This window comes from Zalophus californianus, chromosome 17 (genome assembly GCF_009762305.2).
Source record: "Zalophus californianus isolate mZalCal1 chromosome 17, mZalCal1.pri.v2, whole genome shotgun sequence".
NCBI lineage: Eukaryota > Metazoa > Chordata > Mammalia > Carnivora > Otariidae > Zalophus > Zalophus californianus.
This window is the reverse complement of record NC_045611.1, coordinates 54,304,746-54,325,902: the sequence shown is the minus strand read 5'-3', so window position 1 is coordinate 54,325,902 and position 21,157 is coordinate 54,304,746. Positions and strand designations below refer to the sequence as shown.

The 21,157-nt window shown below is 45.2% G+C and overlaps 1 protein-coding gene across 14 annotated transcripts; it reads right to left on the bottom strand.

Annotated features, from left to right (window-relative positions):
- Positions 1-134: 134 nt before the first annotated feature.
- Positions 135-15,437, bottom strand: LOC113936576 (SIGLEC family-like protein 1). Of its 14 annotated transcripts, none has more exons than XM_027619944.2 (9): positions 14,236-14,376; positions 13,865-14,031; positions 11,758-11,885; positions 10,896-10,988; positions 4,997-5,123; positions 3,445-3,726; positions 3,217-3,322; positions 1,982-2,138; positions 135-946 (listed from the first exon to the last, which is right to left on the bottom strand). In XM_027619944.2, the coding sequence occupies exons 5-9, from the start codon at positions 5,019-5,021 to the stop codon at positions 932-934; spliced, it is 585 nt and encodes a 194-aa protein (XP_027475745.1). In that variant the 5' UTR covers positions 5,022-5,123; positions 10,896-10,988; positions 11,758-11,885; positions 13,865-14,031; positions 14,236-14,376; the 3' UTR covers positions 135-931. The 14 variants fall into 14 exon arrangements, with proteins under 14 accessions (XP_027475745.1, XP_027475747.1, XP_027475754.1 ...); XM_027619946.2 differs by having other exon boundaries at positions 11,758-11,827; XM_027619953.2 differs by having other exon boundaries at positions 13,988-14,031.
- Between the last annotated feature and the right edge of the window lie 5,720 nt (positions 15,438-21,157).

Sequence of the window (21,157 nt, the reverse complement as noted above, 5' to 3'; positions counted from 1 at the left end):
CATAATACCCTCTAGTTCCATCCACATCATTGCAAATCTGGCCACTACTTCTTTGCTTCAAACCTTGCAACGGCTTATAATCCATTCATTCATTCATTCATTCATTCACTCAATTATTCAACAAACACTTTTGAGAGTCTGTTATATTTTAGGAACCATTCTAGGTGCTGGTGGTACAAGCAGAAAACAAGATAGACAAGATCCCTGTTTTGTGGAACTTACATTCCAAGGGAGTCAGGATTAACATCCTACCAGATAAAGTTCTAATGCCTTAATCTTGGCATTCAGGGACCTCAGGAGCTCACTGTTCAACCTGAGCTCCAGTGCATAGACCCCCTCTGGGCTCTTGGACACACTTTGTGTCTTTTCTCCACCTCCACCTCTGGACACCACTTTTCACTCACTCTCCACCCATGTATGCCTCAGGGCAGTGGTGAAAGGTCTTATCCAAAGACATATAGCCACTAAGCACTGAAGTTTGTATTCAGTCCATATATGATGGCTCTAAAGCCTGGTGTTCTTGTATGTATATTCCAGGTTCTGGGCATACAGTAGGGGCTCCAAAGCTACTTTTTGGTGGACCATGGTCTCATATTTATTTTCCCTTCCTTTGACACCATAGGCCAAGGCATATTTCTTCTAGTTAACCCGAACAGCAGATCATAGAGTTTGCTTTCAAACGTTCTAAGACCAGGTTCCAAAGTAACCCTATTCAACGGAGAATCAGTGTGAGGGGCAGGTGGGGCTTGAGGGGTCCTTGTGAGATGAGGAGACTCTGGGGGCTTTGGGTTTGTCATAGACTCCAGGGTTTCTGGGGGTTGCTGAGTATTCTGTAGACTGTGGTAATTCCATGGACGGTGGGGACTCCAGGTAGGCATGTAGTCTTCACAGGCTTCATCAGTTCCAGTTTATTTTGCTTTTTTCTGGAAGTCTAGGGTAAGGGATGCTACAGAGCAGGGCAAAGAAAGAAGGATGTTGAACAGGTCTAGAAGTGAAGTATCCAAATCTTAAAAAGAAAGAATCCTGTCTCTCTCTGAGCACAGAATTACAGTAATGTGGAGTAGGCACTGGCTTTACCTTTTCTCAGAATCTCATGATTGGAGTCTGCAACCCTGTCTTCTCCTGCTGGTCCTCCGTGTGCATTCCCAGCACCAGGAGCCCACCTAGTGTTCCCCAGAGTCCTCTGGGAAGTTCTGCCTGACTTCCCCAGGTAGGGTCAGTCCCTCCTTCCTCTGGGTAACCATAACCCCCATCTCAGCCCTGTTACTGTAAGGCTGCCTTTCCACCAGCCTGATTGCTCTCTGAGGGCAAGGCCTGGGTCTCACCTATTTCTGAGACCCCAGCATGGAGGTTAAGAGATACTGGAAGACATTTTGGTGGAATTTAACAGATGCATGATTTATCCACAAAGTGGATAAACCAGCTCCTAGTGTAGAGTGCAAGGAGGGCAGCAGGGCATTTCTGGTCCTAGAGAATTATAAATGGTAAATAACAGCTAGGCCTGTCTTTTCCAAGCTCTGCTGAGGATATGGGGTTCAAGGTAAATGAAGGAGTACCTTGGCTTTGGGCTGGTCTCTAAGCACTTCAGGCTAACATGGGCCTGTGGCATCTACAGAATGTGTTGACCACAACCTGCCAGACACTCAGAGACCAAAGCTTTGGTTTCTACTCTGATGCTACAACCACTGTTAGGGGTTCTTTTGACCCCCTTCTCAATGTGGATTCAGTGTGAAGGGGTGTGTGTGTGTGTGTGTGTGTGTGTGTGTGTGTGTGTACATTGCTGATTCTAATTAGTCTTTATTTCTTTTAATTTTCATCCTTCTTCCCTTCATCATAAGATAATCTGCCAGCACATTCTGGCATTCTAGATGCCCTATAAGATTGAGGATGATAACTCCTTTAAACACTGTACGTGTCTCTCCTTGTGAGTCTCACTGCCATTATTCTGATAGACTAGATTCCAGGCACAATGGATACCCACCAATATCTGCTTCTCTGAAGATGGGCTGACTGTGGATTTTTCTGGCTCTTGAGGCTTCAGAGGCATCTTGGCTTCTTGGCTTGCTCTGACTTTAGGGTTGTTTGTTGCTTTGACCACTGCAACTTTCTTTGACAGCTTCATTCTGATATATTTCATGCTAAGGAAATGACCCCCCTGATCAGTTCTGGCTCTCTGCCCCGCAATGGGCTCTAGCCTTGACCGGAACTTCCGGTCAAGGTCAACTTCAGTGACTCCACTGGCTTCCTGTGTTATTGAGGGCAAGCCACACAGCCTCTCTGGGAATTGGTTTCATCCTCTGTAAAATGGGGAGACCTTGCTTATCAGGCTGTGGGGCTCAGATGAGGTTAGCTCTGAAAGGGCTTTGCAAACTGTAAAGGATTGTTATTGGTCTTTAAGTCCAGCTGATTATGCTTTAAAAATAGCTCCCCAGTTTGCCCTGCTGCCTTGTGCCTCTCTCTTCTCACCCGTTATAGTCCATCAGTCCCAAGTCCCATCTCTTTGACTGCCCCTCATCACTTGCCTGGCTCAAACCTGGCTCTTTGCTGTGTAGTCTGTGGTACCAACTTCCTGCCTGGTTTCAGGCCTTGGGCTCTTGCTCTTTGGTCTGTGTACAGACACCTTGCACTAGGAGCTTTCCTTCCCACTTTAGCACAGTTCCATGGCTCCCAACTGAGGATCGAGTCCGAGATACTCAGACTGGCCAGAGGCCCCTCTGCCAAACTCTCTGGCCTGACCTCTGGCAACTCTGCCCTTCTCATTCTGGGCTTCTAGCCAACACATTTAGCCAACTTTCAAGAGTCTTTATGAACTAACACCAAGAAGCCTTTTCAACTTCATCTTTAGATTTCCTCTCACTCTCGATGCACCTGACATTGCACAAAGACACTGGCAATTCCTCAAATGTGTCTCTGGGGTACGCATATACTACTTTCCACCAAAGAAATGACAGCCCGCTTCAGGCAGCACCCCCCAGGGACTCTGTTGGCTTCTCCAGGGCTGCCACTTCCTCCTTTTATGAAATTCGCTGAAAAGCTCTGTCCTTTGAACCTCTTAGTGGCTCAGCATAGTCCTGATGGCCCTGGACTGCGGTGACCATGTTTGGTGCCTTCTTCCCTTGCCAGACCCTAAGTTCCTTGGGGGCAAGGGCCCTGTCTTCCCCTTTCTATGCCAGCCTTGCAGGGCCTGCCAGGTGGAATTTTATTGCTGGTACTCACATGAGTGGGGTGAAGCAGAGGAATAGCAGTGCAGTTGCAATGGCTCCATAGACAAGGCCCTGGATCAGCCCATTAATGAAAGTCTTGCCCGGCGAAGACCTCTCTCCTGGGAACAGATAGCCTGGTGAGAAAGACTGCTCTTCTGAGGCCTTGGAATCCGAGCCAAAGCTCTGCTCCCTCCGCATCCCACCCTTCCTCACCCAGTCACTGGGCCCCCTCTGCCCTCACTTGGTATCAGCAGGATGCTCAAAGCATGGGTTCCATTTTTGTTCTTCCCCTTACAGAGAAGCCTCGTGCTCATTCTTGGCTGCTCTGTCAGGCTGATGGTGCTGTTGGCCCAGGGGGCAATTATTGTGGAAGTCACCTGGAGGCTGCCATCGGTGTTGTTCACGCCCACAGGAGTACCTCCCATCCACCACTGCACGGAGGGTGTGGGGATCCCATGGAAGGAACAGCTGCACTGCAGAGTCTTCTCCAAGGAACAAGAGGAATAGAGCAGCCTGGCGGGTGCTGTGGGGAGGGAGGGTCAGCAGTCAGCAAGGCATCCTGACTTCCTGTCTCCACTTCCTGCAGGACCCAGCCTTTTCCTTATTCATGATTCCCAAGGAGCTTCGGAAAGACCTTCTGGAAGCCCAGAGGAGCTGGGCTTCACAGACCAGTTTCCCTTCATCCTCTCTCCTCACCCAGCCTGAAAATGAACACTGGACCTGACTAAGGCAAGGGAGCTTTCTGAGGATCTACATTGCTTCTGAGCCCTGACCTGACCCCCACCGCCAGCCCCAGGCTAGACTTCCTCATCTCAGCTCCTACTTCCTCTTCCTCCCATCTCTCAGGCTCTGCTCCTTCCTAGCTCCACCTGTGATCAATTTCTCCTTTGTCTCTTACTGTCTGGATGCCACTGGCCAAGCCCCTCCCCCCTCTTTGTTCTTTCCCAGTTTGGAAAATAGGGGTATTCATTGAACCTGTATCCTATTATCATGGATGTAAGAATGAATGCCCTAAGGTTGGCAGTGTTCCTAGCTGAATGTATGGTAAAGTGTTACCCATTCAGTAAACAGAACACCTTTCTAGACTTCTTTCTTCCCAGTCCCAGGTGGCCTTTGATTGAGTATTCATCTTAAGCAGAGATTGCTTTGGCATTTTCTAGGTAAGAACATTCTCACAACTGCCTGACTGCCTCACTCTACATAGAATAGGTAGGATATATTGTCCACTTGGTGACTTTTGTCAGTTAATAAGCAATAGTCACACTCTACAAGGTCTCCAATGAGGAATCGGTTCTTAGTGTTTCCTACCTTTTCAATGGAGTTGTTTGAGGTTACTGGAAGAAAGGGGTTAATTTTCTCTTAAACAGTAGCCCTTGATTTTGACTTTTCATCTGGGTCACTTGGGGGGGGGGATGAGGAATTTGCAGGGACTCTCCCCCACTGCTGTCCTCTGGATTATTTATTTTTATCATCTGGGAAAGCATGCCTGTGGACAGTGGCTGACAGATATGGGAAACCTGACTAACCCTGGGCCTTCCAGCTCCTAATGCTCTCATACCTTCAACCACCCTGGCTGAGTGCCCACCCTCACCCCCAACTCCACTCCCTGGCCCAATCTGCTATTCACCTCAGCCACTCCCAGCCCTGCCAGCACCCAGCACACGGATGTTTAGTCCATGTTGGTTATTTGGTACTCTACACCCTCATGTCCTCTCTTCTCATACCCTTGCAGCCCAGCCCGCCCCAGTCCTGGAGCCTCAGGCACCTCCAGCACGGTCTCTCGTCCCACTCACCCAGCTGCGGCAGTGGTCCTGCCATCTACAGCAGTAGTGGTCCTCAGGAATAGGAGGGGCCGGGGCCTTCGCCACAGCTGGCTCTCACATCAGAGCCTTGTGGTTCAGAAGACGAGATGATGAGTAACTGAAAGAGGATGTGGGAATGGGAGAACGTTAAGTATTCTTAGCAAGCCAGGGGCTTCTGTCTCTGGTCATCCTGGAGGACTGTTCACGCTCAGAAGCAGGAATTGTGTGGGATGAGACGTTCAAGAGCATCTAGGGACAGGCAGCCCTCCTACGATCTCTGTGAGGACTCAATTCCGTGTGTCCTCTCTCCTCTGGTCTTTCCCTCCCAGTCCCAGTCCGCTTGGGAGAAGCTCAATTACAAAGTCTTTGGGTTCTGTCTCAAAGCTAATAGGGATTCATGGAAGGGTTGTGTACCTCAGAGGGACAGGGCCAGTCTGGGTGTTTGCAATAACCCACTGGGGACACAGGAGAAATGGCTTAGACTGGAGCAACTCAGGCCAGGTGGCCAGGGAGGAGCCTGGAGTGGTGGCTGGGAAAGAATGACATGCTTGAGTTAGTGTGCGGGTCGTGAGGGATGGAGTGGGTGGGACAGCCTTAACATCCTTTGGGGAAATGAAAGTGGACAGGAATTCCTCCTGCTGATAGGAAAAGTTCCAAACTTCTTTGCTTTGCAAATGAGGTTCTCTACAACTTTACCTCACCCTTGCTTTCTGGCTCCCCGTGCCTTTCCTAACATTTTCCATGCCACAGGGACAACGTGGCCTTCTCCAGTTTCACCCTAATCACCCTTCTCCCGTCATTCAAGGATTTCTCCCAGTTTTTCCTCTTGCAACTCGGCTCCATCCACATGCACATCCTACTTCAGTTTCAGAGCTGAATTCAGTGCCGTCTCCTGCATGCAGCCTTTCCTGATCTCCCTACCCAGTCAGAAGTGAGTAAATCTCTCCCCTTCCAGAATTACCAACTTGTTTCATTTGTTGTTTTTTGAGGAAAGAATCAGTTTTTTCCTTCTACTAGAGTTATTTGTTTTTGTGCAGCCAGACACCAACTATTTACCCTGCTCTTCATTCCTAACAAATCCAGCTTTGCTTAGGGGTGCAATGTTTTAAGCCAAAGCACCACTTTGTCTAGACTCCTTTGTAGTTAACATGGGGCACGTGATGTTGTTTTAGTGGAAGTGAGCTGGGGATTCCTGGGAAAGTTTTCCTTTCCTGATATTCTCATTTCCTTCTTCCTTGTTCCTTCCTCCTCCTTCCTCCCTAAAATATGGATAAGATACTGGAGGTAGAGCAGCCATCTGGCAACCATGAGGTAACCGTGAGGATGAGTGCCACTCATGAAGGACATTCTTGCCGAACAGTGTGAGGAGCCTGGTCCCTGATGGCCTTGTGGAACTGCTACACCAGCTCCACACAGCCTACCTCTGTACGTCTCCTTACATGAGGAAGACACACTCTTATTTGGTTAGGTCACTTGAGTTGGGAAACTAATGAAATATCTTCGAAGAGAATCTGCCTGAGACTGAGCTCTTTAAGGGAAGGCCCTACATCAAACAGACCTTTGTGACCTCAGAAGACCTTAGAAAATGACCTTCGATAGTCACTGATAAAATGTTCAAATGTTAATCTCACTTTTCATGAAACTATCCTCCCCCACCCACTTTTTTTGGCAAAGTATTGATTTAAGAGCATGAGCCCAGGATTTGAGCACTGATTATGTAAGCTATGTCAGTGATTTACTGGAGGACCACAGACGAATCCTTTCCCTCTCTGGGCCATGAGTCCCTCATCTCTGTATCAATTCCTGGACAAGGTAGGAGGAGGGGATGTTTCCCCAGTCCATCATACCTTGTGGCAGACACTGCTGGCTTCTGACCCAACAGGCATCCCAGCACCATTGTCCCTGTTGCCTCCACTACAGAGACTGAAGATAATAAATATTAGTGTTCCCAAGTTCGCTTACATGTATGTCCTGGTAGTCAGGTGACATGGTTCTGGTCAAAGAAAAAAAAAAAAACCTTCCCAACCATATTGATATTTTACTGTTCAGGAAGGTCACTTAAACCTAGAAGGGAAAAAGAAAGCAAAACCCTAAAATTGAATACAAGCAAAATCTAGTAAACAAATGAAAACAGTGATAACAGAATGATTCTGGAAGAATATCTGTTTCATGTAACCTTTGAACACAGGGCTCTAGCTGTACGGTCTTAAGGGAGACAAAGAAAGCTACCAGTATTGGTATTGTAATTTTGAAACTATTTATGTTTTAAAGATTTTCACAGTAAGGAAAAAGAGAAACAATATAAAATATAATAATTTAAGAGAAGAAATTAAAGTTTAATTTTAATTGGCAATATTGGTACAAACCCTTGGTTTAAAAAAACAAATTCTATTTCCATATTCTGTTCATTGAAAGAGCCTAGGAGATGGGGCGCCTGGGTGGCTCAGTCGTTGAGCATCTGTCTTTGGCTCAGGTCATGATTCCAAGGTTCTGGGAATGAGCCCTGCATCAGGCTCCCTGCTCGGCGGGGAGCCTGCTTCTCCCTCTCCCACTCCCCCTGCTTGTGTTCCCTCTCTTGCTGTGTCTCTCTCTGTCAAATAAATAAAATCTTTAAAAAAAAAAAAAAAAGAGCCTAGGAGCAATGACACATCCATAGTGATAAACATGCCTAGCACCTATATCTTGGTTTCTAAATAATATTCATCAGTGTGCTGGAGCCTGCATAAACCAACTTAAAAAAAAAAGCTGATTATTAAATTTTTAAGAATATTGCAAGCTGGTTATCAAACACAGTCGTTATTATAATTTAAATGATATAACTCATAAGCACATTATATTAAAAACAAAGGTAATAATTAGGGTTACCTGGGTGGCTCAGTCAGTTAAGCGCCTGCCTTCGGCTCAGGTCATGATCCCAGAGTCCTGGGATCGAGTCCCGTATCAGCCTCCCTGATCAGGGGGGAGTCTGCTTCTCCCTCTCCTTCTACCCTTCCCCCCTGCTCATGCTCTCTTTCTCTCTCTCTCTCTCTCTCGCTCTCAAATAAAATAAAATCTTTAAAAAAAACCCAAAGGTAATAATTACTTGAAACTGATTACTTCCTAATTTTTCTAGTACATCTCACTGTTATCTGTGTCCTTGAGGTTATTTACATCTATTGTATTACATCTATTCTATCTGTATGATGGAAATACTACATAATGGTGTGTTACTGGATCTCTTCCTAACTCATAACAACATGAGTTGGTAGCTTGAAACTGTCTATGGTGAGTGTCTACACAGCGGAAGTTGGCAATGCTACAATTCAGGGCTTATTTTTCCCTTTGAAGATCTGGTTATTAAATATTTACTAGCATACCATTGCTAATATTTCCCACTCAAAGGAAACCATTCATCTTGCAACAGCCTTCCATATTAACCAAACAGCTCTTTGTCAGTCATTTGAGAGCTATTCATTGCTACCACCCAAGTGGCAATAGGATCTGGCAGCTCCTCAGGTGATAAAAGAGGGGAAGAAAGACCACCTGCTCCTGAATACATTGAGTACCTCCTCATATTCCCTTGGTAGCATGTTCCTCTATAAACCATTTCCTTTTTATTATTGAACTGTTCTGGGCATGGCCTTCCTAATTAGCATGTTTATCCAACATTGCCAAAGATAATCATGAGTATTTCAGGTTTCAGGATTATTTTACTTCCTTTGGTCCTATGGGCAGTTTCAATCAAAGCCCAATAGCCAACTCGCTGTCTCTCAAATGGAAATTTTTTTTTTTTTTAAGATTTTTAAATTTTTATTTATTTGACAGAGAGAAAGAGATAGCGAGAGAGGGAACACAAGCAGGGGGAGAAGGAGAGGGAGAAGCTGGCTTCCCATGGAGCAGGGAGCCCGATGCGGGACTCGATCCCAGGACCCTGGGATCATGACCTGAGCCGAAGGCAGATGCTTAACGGCTGAGCCACCCAGGCGCCCCTCAAATGGAAATTTTCGGATTTAAAAAAATCCCAGTGGTCACCACTGGGTGGTGCTCACTGGCTTTTGTCATAAACTGCAGTCTGCATAAGGACTCCCAAGACTTCATTCTAGTAATTTTATGGTTAGGGGCTAGCCATATTCCCAAATGTAAAATACGTGTCATCCAAAATCCAAATAAACCAATCAAACACTAGGCTTCTGACATGTTTTTTTTTTTTCCACCAGATATCCTATATTTTTTCAAATTAATAACCTGTGTGGGCTTGGGCAAGTTTATTGGCTCCCATTTAGCATGTCCAATCAATAGTGGTTGAAGGGAGAATTTACATGCCTCCTGTTTCATAATACTAGGTAAGGGAAACGTTCCACAGTCAGACACAGTATCTACTTATATTTAGATAAAGGAGGAGACACAATCACTTTACATAAAATCTGTAAGTATTCCACCCCCTCAATCCTTGTATTCTCATATCTTCCCAATCTAACTACAATTCTCACTAGGACTCACAATGCATGGGCCTCCCAGCTTAAGGAACCCCAGACAGATCTCTTCTCCAGGCCACTTTACCACTAGTGTGCCTATCGCTTTGAGTCTCCAGCTGGGCTTGGAGCCAAGGAAACCTACCAATTTTTATCGTGATTAGATAATGGAATCATCACCTCAGGCAATCTGAAGTTAGGGTCCCATTGTCACATTTGCCTTCTGGCTTTTGAAATTCCTCTAACCTAGGGTAACTAGAGCAGACTTGATTAGGATCCTTCAAAGTTGAGGGACCAGCTGGGGTTCGCCCTGGTCCACCCAAACTCCAAGAGCCCTGCCCTAAGACCTTTGTTTTGATCCCATCAATGTCCACTCTATTTCTTAAAAACTGTTTAAAGATTTCCCTCTCCACTGGGATGAGTCCCTTTGACACTTCCCTTCATCTTTCCTGTTTTTTAAAAAGATGTTTATTTATTTATTTAAGAGAGAGATGGCAGGAGTTGGGGGGAGGACCAGAGGGGAAGGGACAAGCCGAGTGTGGAGTCCAACATGGAGCTTGATCCCACGACCCTGAGATCATGACCTGAGCCAAAATTAAGAGTCGGATGCTTAACCGACTGAGCCACACAGGGACCCCTCCCCTTCAACTTTCTTCATTCTCCTGTGAATCACTCTAATTTTCCTTGCAACCTATTGTTTCAACATGGCTTTTCCCTTTAGTAGGAGCCCTGAGGCTAGCAGCCATAGCTCAGACTGGACAGAACCCAAGCTTGGCCCAGTGTCGGGATCCAACCCAGCCCTTTTCTTTACTTTCATTTTAGCTATTACAGATAAAAATAACCAAAGGATTGTATATTTAGCTTGTTTCTCGAGATTTTGAATTTCTTTATGCATCCAGTGAGTCACCTCTTCCAGAGTTGGATCCATAATTAAAAAAAAAAAAAATTGGTAACTTAACCTCCTGTAACTCATTGCAGAACAGTTGCATTTTCATGCCTATAAGTGACTTTGGGGACATGAAAGGTTCATCCTCCCCTGACTTCACATCCTTGCTCTTCCCAAAATTTATGTTTCACTGAGCCAGGTTTTCACAAATCTAATTTCTGATGCCAACTGCAAAGTTAGTGAACAGTCCAAAAAGATGCCCTCACTTCTGTCACTAACTGCAGATTTCAAAGGTCTCTAAAACCACCTTCACTTCTAACACCAACTGTGAGTTTTAAGGTCCTCAAGACTACTCAAGCTCTTATACTCATGATTATTGTGTATTGCGACTAAAGGATACAGATTAAAATCTGCCCAGGGAAGAAGCATATAGGGCAGAGTCCAGGAAATTTCCAACCAGAGAGTTTCTGTGGAATCATGGGCAGTATAACTAATATTTCCTGGTAATGATGTGTGACAATATGCATGGAATATGACAACCGGAGAAGCTCACCTGAGCCTGGTGCCCAGAGTTTTTATTGGACCTTAATCATATGGGCATGATTGACTGCCCCCATGGCTGACCTTAAGTCTCCAGCTCCAGCTCCTTTTTTAAAAAACAAAAAAGATTTTATTTATTTGAGAGAAAGAGAGAAAGCACAAGCAGGGGGAGGGGCAGAGGGAGAGGGAGAGAGAAGCAGAGCCTGACATGGGGCACGATCCCAGGACCCTGAATTCATGACCTGAGCTGAAGACAGCCCCTCAACCGACTAAGCCACGCAGATGCCCCTCCATCTCCAGCTCCTTCTTGGTGAGCTGATACCACATGATCCAAAGACCCCATTCTAAATCATACTGTTACATGATCTGGTGTGGCCCCTAATCACACTTTCAGACTCTTCAGTGTGATGCCCCCCAGGCAAACAAATACACTCCTGTCAGGAATGACATTCTAGGGACTTAGGGATTATCTTCCAGAAGCCAAGGGCAAAGGCCAGACCTTTCTTCAGGCTAGGTTAAATACCTTACTACACAGAAGGATAAATGCCAGATCCAAGGTAGCAGTTATTTCCAAGTTTGAGTGGGAAATATATTTGGGGAAAGGATAAAGAGGCAGTGTTTTAAATTTTAAGTTGGGTAGCAGATACATGCTCTTGTAATACCATTTTACATCTATTTATCTGAAATATTTCATAATATGTAAGTGAAAATTTGATCATTGTCATTTATATGAAAGTTTTATATATGTGTATTACATGTAAATATATATGTATGCTCATATATAAGTTATGTGTTCATATATAATACATAAACACATAAACATAAATAAAACAAAGATCTGGAAAGATACATAGTATGCTGGTACCAGTACTTACCTGTGGGTAGAGTCGTGATTAGAGAAAAGACGAAGTAGGGTTGTCAGTTTTTATTCTGTACACTTTGGCACTGTTTGACACATACGTATGCATTCATGCACTACAACCAATTCTTTTCATAAAGATGACTCAGTAAATGAAAACAAAGACAGGACTGCATAAGTAGGCCATAACGAAATTTTAAAATATTGTAAACTAATCTATTTAGCTACTAATACCCACCAATTTCACATGTACATCATCCCATTTACCCTCCCAAGAACGTGAGACACTGAATATACAGACAATGGCCATACCACACAAGACCCGTGAACCTCAACTATATGGCATATATGACTCTGATTTTGCACTTCGAGCAAACGAGTCCAGGAAGCCAAACCACAATCTCTGCAGCAACTGGCCCAGAATGGTCAGAACCTGGTCAATGAGCACCAGGTTCCCTAGTTTTTGCCCCGGCTTCCAGCTCAGAACCAATCAAAGAGAAAGTCAAATCTGCTCCCAATCCAATTATGTAAGATGCCCCCACTTCTAATTGGCTAATCTTTAGCTTCCCCATGATCACAATCTCTATCTGAAACTTGTTTTTCCCACTCTGCTGCCTGCCTTTGAGTCATTGGCCGAATGCAAGGGATGGTGGCTGACTCTCTTGTCACAGCAAGCTCTGAGTAAGTAATTTGTTTGTTCTCATTTGGGTAGTCTTCATTTATTTCCAGAAACCCTGAGGAATTAAGTCTTATGATTTCCTCCTTATGGGGGAGGAAACTGAAACTTGGAGAAATAAGCAATTTTCTTAATGCACTGAGCAAGTGTTGTTGGAGACAGATTTAAAACTCAAGTTCCTCTTTCTCCATACCAACTTTTTTTTTTTTAAGATTTTATTTATTCATTTGAGAGAGAGAGAGAGAGAGAGCACGAGCGGGGCAGGGGAAGGGCAGAGGGAGAGGAGAAGCAGAGGTCCTGCTGAGCAGGCAGCCCAATGTGGAGCTCAATCCCAGGACCCTGAGATCATGATCTGAGCCAAAGGCAGAGGCTTAACCGACAGAGTCACCCAGGCGCCCTGGCACTGCTTTTAAAATATATTCAAAATCTCACGACTTATCAGTCACCTCCACTGTGGCCACGCTGGCCCAAACCACCATCCTCTCTCACCCAGATTGCTACAGTAACCTGCTCACTGGCCTTGCTGCTCTACCTCTAGCCCCTGTCTGTTCTATTCCCCACAGTGGCAGCCAGAGGGAACCTATCAACACCTCAGCGAGATCCTGCCCCTTCTCTGCAAAACTCTCCAGTGGCTCTCATCTCACTCAGAGTAAAAGTCAAAGTTCTGCACAAAGCCCTCTCCCTTTGCCTCTCTGACCTCACCTCCTGCCACTCTATGGAGGCTCTCTACTTCCAAACACAGTCGGCTTCCTCTAATGAGTCTCCAGAAGCACAATCCCTAGTGACGGCACTCTCATTCATTCCCTCCAGCAACCGACATTTTGAGCTTTATGCCAGGCACTGTCCCAGGGATAAGGCGGTAACCAAGAATAAGACAATCCCTGTCCTCATTCTCGTGTGGGAGGCAGACAATAAACAAGTTGGCAATCAAGATAATCTGATAGCTATTAAGTACGATGGAAGGGAAATAATGCAGGATAACAAGATAGAGGATTACGGGAGGGGGCACCGTGGGGAAACGGCTTAGGTAGGGCGGTCAGAAAAGGCCTCTGTGAGGAAGGGACATCTGAGCAGACACCTGGAGGGAGGAAAGCCACATCTGCTCCCTTTTTGCACTGCCAATTCCCCGCCCCCCTTCTCTGACTTAAAGCCCCATTTTGGACGTTGGAACGAGCCCTGTCTGGGTCCGGTCCCAGGCTTTGCTAGTAAATCACTGAGTAACCTCGGTCGGGTGTTTTCTCCTCTCTGCTTCTCCTTTGACCTCCTCATCTGTAACATGAGCGGGGTTTATGATTTGACAGGTAGCGATCCGCCCAGCCCTACAGCTCTGGTTTCTTCCCGCTCTTCTCTGCCAGGCTTTAGACCCGGGCTGGCCCCGCAGGCGCCCTTTCCTCTCCCCCTCCCCCTTACATTTCCCTTTGCCCCTCGTTTCTCCTCTCCATTGTACCGTTGGCTCTGTCCCAAGGGCTCCAGGGTATCCCTGGTCCTCAGCACACTTCCGACTGTGCATCTCCTTGGCGGAGCCCAGTGGCATGAAGGGCTTTCCCGACTTGCTGCGGAAAAGACTCACTTTGGGACGACTGCCCGACTCAGGCTGACTGGAAAGCTGATTTTCTAGAAAAACCAAAGACTAACAGTGAAGCTGATTAACTGGCTTACACCTGGGATAACCGTGGGACCAACGACCGAGTGCCTTACGGGGGGATTAGCTTACTAAGAGACTGATTCAGAGGGCGCACGATTAACTGACTGACAGGGCAGGCTACCGAGGGGGCGGATTATCCGATTAACTCATTAATGGGTTTGCAAGGGGACTACCTGCTGACTCCGACCCGCACTAATCTGATCATTAATCCACAGACCACTCGGGGATCCCCCCGGCGGCCCTTGAGGCCGACCCGGTGACCCACTCGGCGGCAGGCTGAATGCAGGCAGGCTCCTGGCGAACGGAGGGACTGAAGAGCCCGCGGCTGCTCTCAAGGAGCCTCCGCGGCTGGCTGATCCAGAAGAGGTCTCCGTCCCCACAGAGCGGCTCGAGGCGCCGCTCTGGAGCCTAACCGTGTCTCTCTCCCACGCCCCCACACATCCCCCCGCCCCCACAAACCTGACTGTCGAGCATGGGGCCGCCTGACTCACAGAGAAGCCCCAGTTTGGGCAGTTCCAACACAAACCGCGCGCTCAACGGTCGCCAGGAAAGCCAACAGGCCCGGACCGGCTCGCGACGCCTGGCGCCTTTCACCTGTGGCGCGCGGAAGGCTGTGGAGCCGCTGGAGTCTCCCTTGGTCCTGCCCTCCGGCCTTGCATGGGCGTGTCTACCCTGCAGCCAATCAGCGGTTGCATGGGCCTATTCTACAGCCAATCAGCGTCTGGACAGGCCTCTACTGCAGGCAATCAGCAACAACACACCTACTCCTCAGCCAATCAGAGGCTGCACGCGCCCTTACTCTGCGGCCAATCAATGAGGCAGCTGCGGCCTGGCAAGCAGGACTTGAACCAATCAGTAGCGGCGGGCAGTGCCGTGGGGATGTGGGCGCCCGTTTTCTTTCCATGAGGCTTTTCTCGATGTTGCTAATGAAAACCACTCTACTTTCTTCACTCTGATGGCTCGGTTCCTCGTTCTACTCATTAAACACTTTTCTTAACCATTGAACATTTTCAAAACACTGCTACTAAATTATAGTTTTGCTTACGGTCTGACTACTTCACTAGAACGCAAGCTCACTGTGGGCAAAGTTCTGTTTTGTCTTTTTTCACTGTGGTTTCTGGCATGCTTGGAATATTGAGGATATTTAATATTCATCAATACGTTTTCATTTAATCATGAACAGGCCGAGGGGAGAGGAACTCAAAGTTTCATATTAGTAGTATTAGACTCATCTTACTGAAATATAGCTCTGACCATGTATCCCCTGTATGTATGTGCTCTACCTCCCCTACTAGACTGTAAGCTCCTTCTGGGCAGGATCTGTGTCAGACTCATCTTTGTATTTCCCATAGTACTGTCAATAAATATTTCTTAAATGGACAACAACAACAAAAAAGTTTCATGTTAGCCATGTGTTTAGTTGGTCAGATACTGCCAAAGAATTTTCCAAAGCGGACAAACCAGTTTATACCTGTGCCAGTAACCTATGAGTTACAGATGCTCCACATCCTTGTCAACACCTGACAATAACTAATCTTTAATTTTAGCCGTTCTGGTGTTTGTGTAGTGATACTTTATTGTAGTTTTAATTGCACATCCCTGAGGGGTAATGTTATTTTTATGTTTTTTTTTAATTGAAGTTTAATCAACATACAATGATATATTAGTTTTAGGAGCACAATATAGTTGTTCAACAATTCTATACGTACTCAGTACTCATCACCCTACCTGTATATTTTATTATTTTTTAAATTTTTTTAAAGATTTTATTTATTTAATTGACAGAGAGAGAGAGAGAGACAGAGAGAGAGGGAACACAAGCAGGGGGAGTGCGAGGGGGAGAAGCAGGCTTCCCGCAGAGCAGGGAGCACCATGCGGGGCTCGATCCCAGGAACCTGGGATAATGACCTGAGCCAAAGGCAGATGCTTAATCGACTGAGCCACCCAGGCGCCCCCTAACTGTATATTTTAATCCCCATTCTCTATTTCACTCATCCCCCCCATCACCTCCCCTCCTGCAACCACCAGTTTGTTCTCAGTATTTAAAACTGTATTTTTTGTCTTTTTTTCTTTGTTTACTCATTTGTTTTGTTTCTTAAATTCCACATATGAGTGAAATCATATGGTATTTGTCTATGTCTGACTTATTTCACTTAGCACTGTAACCTCCATGTCCATCCATGTTGTTGCAAATGGCAAAATCTCATCCTTTTCTATGGCTGAGTAATGTCCCATTGTATACACGTACCACAGCCTTTTTATCCATTCATCTATCAATGGACACTTGGGTTACCTACACATCTGAGCTATTATAAATAATGTTGCAGTAAGCGTAGGGGTGTATATATGTTTTTGAATTAGTGGGTTTTTTTTTCCTTTGGGTAAATACCCAGTGTGGAATTACTGGATATATGATAATTCTATGTTTAATTTTTTGAGGAAATTCCGTACTGTTTTCCACAGTGGCTGCAGCATTTTACATTCTCATCAGCAATGCACAAAGGTCCCAATTTCTCCACAACTTTATCAACCTTATTTTTTCTGGTTTTGATAATGGCCATCCTAATGGGTATGAAATGGTATCTCATTCTGATCTTGATTTGCATTTCCCTCATGACTAGTGATATTGAGCATCTTTTCATGTGTTTACTGCCCATTTATATATCTTCTTTGAAGAAATGTCTATTCAAGTCCTTCACCATTTAAAAAATTGGGTTATCATATTTTTTGTTGAGTTGTAGGACCTCTTTCTATATTGTGGATGTTAATCCTTTATCAGATATCTGGTTTGCAAATGTTTCCTCCCATTCTGTGAGTCCTATTTCACAATGTTAAAGGTGTCATTAGAAGCTCAAAAATGTTCAGTTCTGATGAAGTTCAATTTATCTCCTTTTTCTTTTGTTGCCTGTGTTTGTTGTCATATCTAAAGGATATTGGTCTGTAGTTTCATTTTCTTATAATGTCTTTTCTGGCTTTGGTATCCGGATAAATTTGGCCTCATTGAATGAGTTAGGAAATATTCCTTCCTTTTTGATCTTTTTGGAAGAGTTTGAGAAGGGGTGGTATTAATTCTTCTTTATTATTTTTTTCTAAAGGTTTTATTTTTAAGTAATCTCTACAGCCAATGTGGGTCTCAAACTTAGAACCCCAAGATCAAGGGTCACATGCTCTACCAACTGAGCCAGTCAGGCATCCCTAATTCTTCTTTAAATGTTTGGTAGAATTCACCCATGAAACCATCTGGTCCTGGGCTTTTCTTTGTTGGGAGATTTTTGATTACTGATTCAATCTTACTAGTTATAGGTCTATCAGATTTCTATTTCTTCATGATTGAATCTTGCTAGATTTTGTGTTTCTAGGAATGTGTTCATTTATCTAGGTTACCCAATTGTTGGTGTACAATTGTTCATAGTATGCTTTTATTATCTTTTTTATTTTGATAGAATCAGTAGTAATGTCCTCACTTTTATTCCTCATTTTGTAATTTGAGTCTTTTTCTTTCTTAGTTGATCTAGCTTAAACATAGGCCAATTTTGCTAATCTTTTTCAAAGAACCAACTTTTGGTCTTGTTGATTGTCTCTATTGTTGTTTCATTCTCTTTCAATCATCTTCATTTTAATCTTTTTATTTTGATCCTTCTGCTAACTTTAGGTTTAGTTTATTCTTCTTCGTCTAGTTCCTTAATATGTGAAGTTAGATGGTTTATTTTAAATATTTCTTCTTTTTTAAGGTAAGCATTTACAACTTTACATTTCTCCCTGAGCACTGGTTTCACTGCATCCCATGAATTTTGGTATGCCATGTTTTAGTTTTCATTTGCCTGAGGTATTTTCTAGTTTTCCCTGCGATTTCTTCTTTGACCCCCTGGTTGTTTAGGAGCATGTTTTTTATTTCCACATATTTGTGAGTTTTCTAGTTTCCCTTCTTGTCATCAATTTCTAGTTTCATTCCACTGTGATCAGAAAAGATGCTCTGCATAATTTCCAACTTTTCAGATTTATTCAGACTTGTTCTGTGGCAAGAGGAGTCCTCCTTCCCCTATTGCAATAACCCTCCTTTTTTATTGCAATAATCCTTTTGAACAAAGTCTCTATTTAAATCCATTCATTTTTTTTATGTGGCAGACTGAAGGGTGAAGCCCAGCCTCCTCAGCCTGGCTACAAGGGGGCCTTGGAGAGCAGATGCCAGCCAGAGTTTCCAGGGGGAAAATTAACCTTGTGTCCTTTACCTCAGGTTCCATCTATTGCAGACTGACTGTCCTTGCCCCAAAAGCTACCAAGTCAACTCCCACATCCTTGCTTTGTACCTGATGTTATCACTCCCTGGGCTCCTTTTCCTCTCCTCAGCTTGGCTAACTCCTGCTTGCCCCTCAAAGTGGAGCTTGAAAGGAGTTTCCCCTCAAAAGCCTTTTCTAACCCTCTTCCCACCCCTGAGGCAGAGGTCAGAGCTTTCACCCTTGTGTCCTCAGACCATGGGCTCTACTTATCTGTTTAATATCTTATGCCCATCTTAGAGGAGGCTCATCACACTGTGTTTTAATAGGTTGTGTATTTCTGTCCCTTCTCTGAACCCCACTGATGAACTTGAGCTCTTCTGAGGCAGAAACTGTATCTTCTTCCCCTTGAAGTTCCCAGAATAAAATAGGCATGCAGTAAAAATTTGGAGAATGAAGAAATGGGGAGAAAAGTAGGGATTTCTCAAGGCTTCCTTCATGAATGTGATGCAAAGGAGCGGAAATGTACTTAATTGTCTTGTAACTGACCAGGAGTGAAGTGGTGTTTGTGGTAACCTTGAAAAGAAGAACTAGAGAAACTTGGCCATTCTGTTGAAGTATCTGTGTGAGTGCAAATGAGGGTGGTCCTAACCCAGTGGTTCTCAACCGGGGAGCTTTGTGCACCATCTCCCCCTCCACGGACATTTGGCAATGTCTGGAGATATTTCTGATAGTCAAATATGGGTAGGGGAAGCCCCTGGCATCTTGTGGGAAAAGGCCAACGCCCTACTTAACATCCTACTGTGCACAGGACAGCCCCCCCCCCCCACCATGAAGAATCATTCAGCGCCTTATGCCCAAATATCAATAGCACTGAGGTTGTTAAGCCATGCCCTAATCCAATGCATGGGAAACTGCAGAGCTGGGGCGGGGGGTGTCAGATAGGGAATGCAGCTTGTCTGAGGAGGTGGATTTGAGCTGGTTCTCAAAGGATAAGTATGTGCCATAAAGATGGAGAAAGGAGACACTATCACAGTTTGATGAAACCATGCGAACGAAGCAAGGAGAGCACAACAGAGCTTGGGATGTTCCAGGAGTGGCAAGGATGTGGCTGAGGTGTGTGAGGGATGGTGGCTGAGAGAAAGGGATGAGGCAGGTGACAGTGAGATTGTGGAAATTCCTGAGTAGCTCTCCCTGGAACTGGCCCCTCATCTGGAGGGAGAGGGGCAGGCATAGAAGGGTGTTTAGCAGGGAAGGGACAGATGGGCTGATGGGGAGCCTGGAGGCTGGGGAGGTAGCTGTTTTAATGGACCTAGGGAAGAAAGGTCAAGTGAGACCTGATCTGGGCATGCAAAAGAGGGGGCAGATCAGGAACTTGGTGACTCATGGGAATGGGCGATAAGAGAGGGGGAAGTGAAACAAAACCCTGGATGTGAAGAATTGAAATAGACCTTATACTTCTCCTTTGCTCGCTTGCACATTAATGGCCTTTCCTTGGGACCACAGGGTTGGTCACCCACTTGATTAGGTGCAGTGGAGAAACTGACATGTGTCTACAGGTTGAAGCCTAGAGGTCATTCGACCAGTTGAATGATTACCTGGGCAGAGTTTGGTCCTTGACTGAGTGCCCTTTGACCAGGATCCAAGAGCTGCTCACCACACACTGGGCACAGAGCCTCCCTGTGTGCATTAGGTCAGTGCATTTTCAAAACCACCAGATGAGCTAGGGAATGTTGTTATCCTCATTTGAGGGAGAAGCAAGTGGAGGCAGCAACAGGTTAAGTGGTGAAGTGGGTGTTTGAATCCTGAATGACTTTGAAGAACTTAAATTATTATTTTTTTAATTAAGGGGAAATTCATGTAACATAAAATCGATGATTTTAAAGTGAACGATTTAGTGGCATTTAGTACATCCACAACGTTGTATAACTACCACCTCTATCTGATTCTAGAACATTTTCATCACCCCAAAAAGAAACCCTACACCCATAAAACAGTCACCCTTTCCACAGTCCCTGGCAGCCCGTAATCTGCTTTCTGTCTCTATGAATTTACCTATTTTACATATTTCATATAAATGGAATCATACAATAAGTGACCTTTGTGTCTGGAGTACTTCACTTAGCATATTTTTGAGGTTCGTGTATGTTGTATGTATCGGCTTCAGCCTTTTTTATGACTGAATAATATTCTGTTATATGGATAGACCACATTTTGTTTACCCATTCATCCTTTGATGGACATTTGGGTTGTTTCCGCCTTTTAGGTATTATGAAGGGGCTTCACAAAGACCACTTAGATGGTCTCTAGACCCAGTGATTAAAGCTATGGTGGAGAGATGAACAGGATCTGTGGGGTTCCAGAGGAGGGAATTCCAGAGTCTTCCCCAGGATAGCAGGAAGGGGGGCAAGAAGGCTTCATGCTGGAAGTTGAGCCTTGAGTACTACTGGACCTGGTAGTTGCTCCTTGGGGCACATTATACCGTGTCCAAGGGGGCCTCATGGCCTCCAGTGGGGGAGGAAAAGATGCAGACTCACCAGATTCAGGAAGTGGTTCAGATAGTGTCCTCTTAGAGGAACAGCCAGAAAGGAGTGTAAACCAGTGTCTATGAGATTGGAGAAGAGGAAAAGGTCTGTTTCACAAGAGCCTGGTGAGTACCAACCAGAAATTGTGCTCTGGTGGGAAGCTGCAGTTAATGGAGGCATGGGAGCATGACGCTCTCCTTGCCAAGATGGTGGGTATCAGGTGGCATGCCCTGTGGAACATTCCCATATCCTGGATGGAGAACCAAGGGGAGAACCAGACTTGAGGGGAGACATGGAGCCAGTTTGGGATGCATTGAAAGTGAGGAGCCTGTGGTCCTTCAGGGAGACATGTCTAA

Excerpts from the sequence above, each read along its gene's own strand:
- LOC113936576 (XM_027619943.2), bottom strand. The coding sequence starts at position 5,021 with ATGGCAGGACCACTGCCGCAGCTGG. Across the intron at positions 3,727-4,996 it reads AGGACCACTGCCGCAGCTGG|CACCCGCCAGGCTGCTCTAT; the intron begins GTGAGTGGGACG and ends CCCTCCCCACAG. Across the intron at positions 2,139-3,216 it reads CTCTGCTTCACCCCACTCAT|CATGAAATATATCAGAATGA; the intron begins GTGAGTACCAGC and ends TCATTTCCTTAG.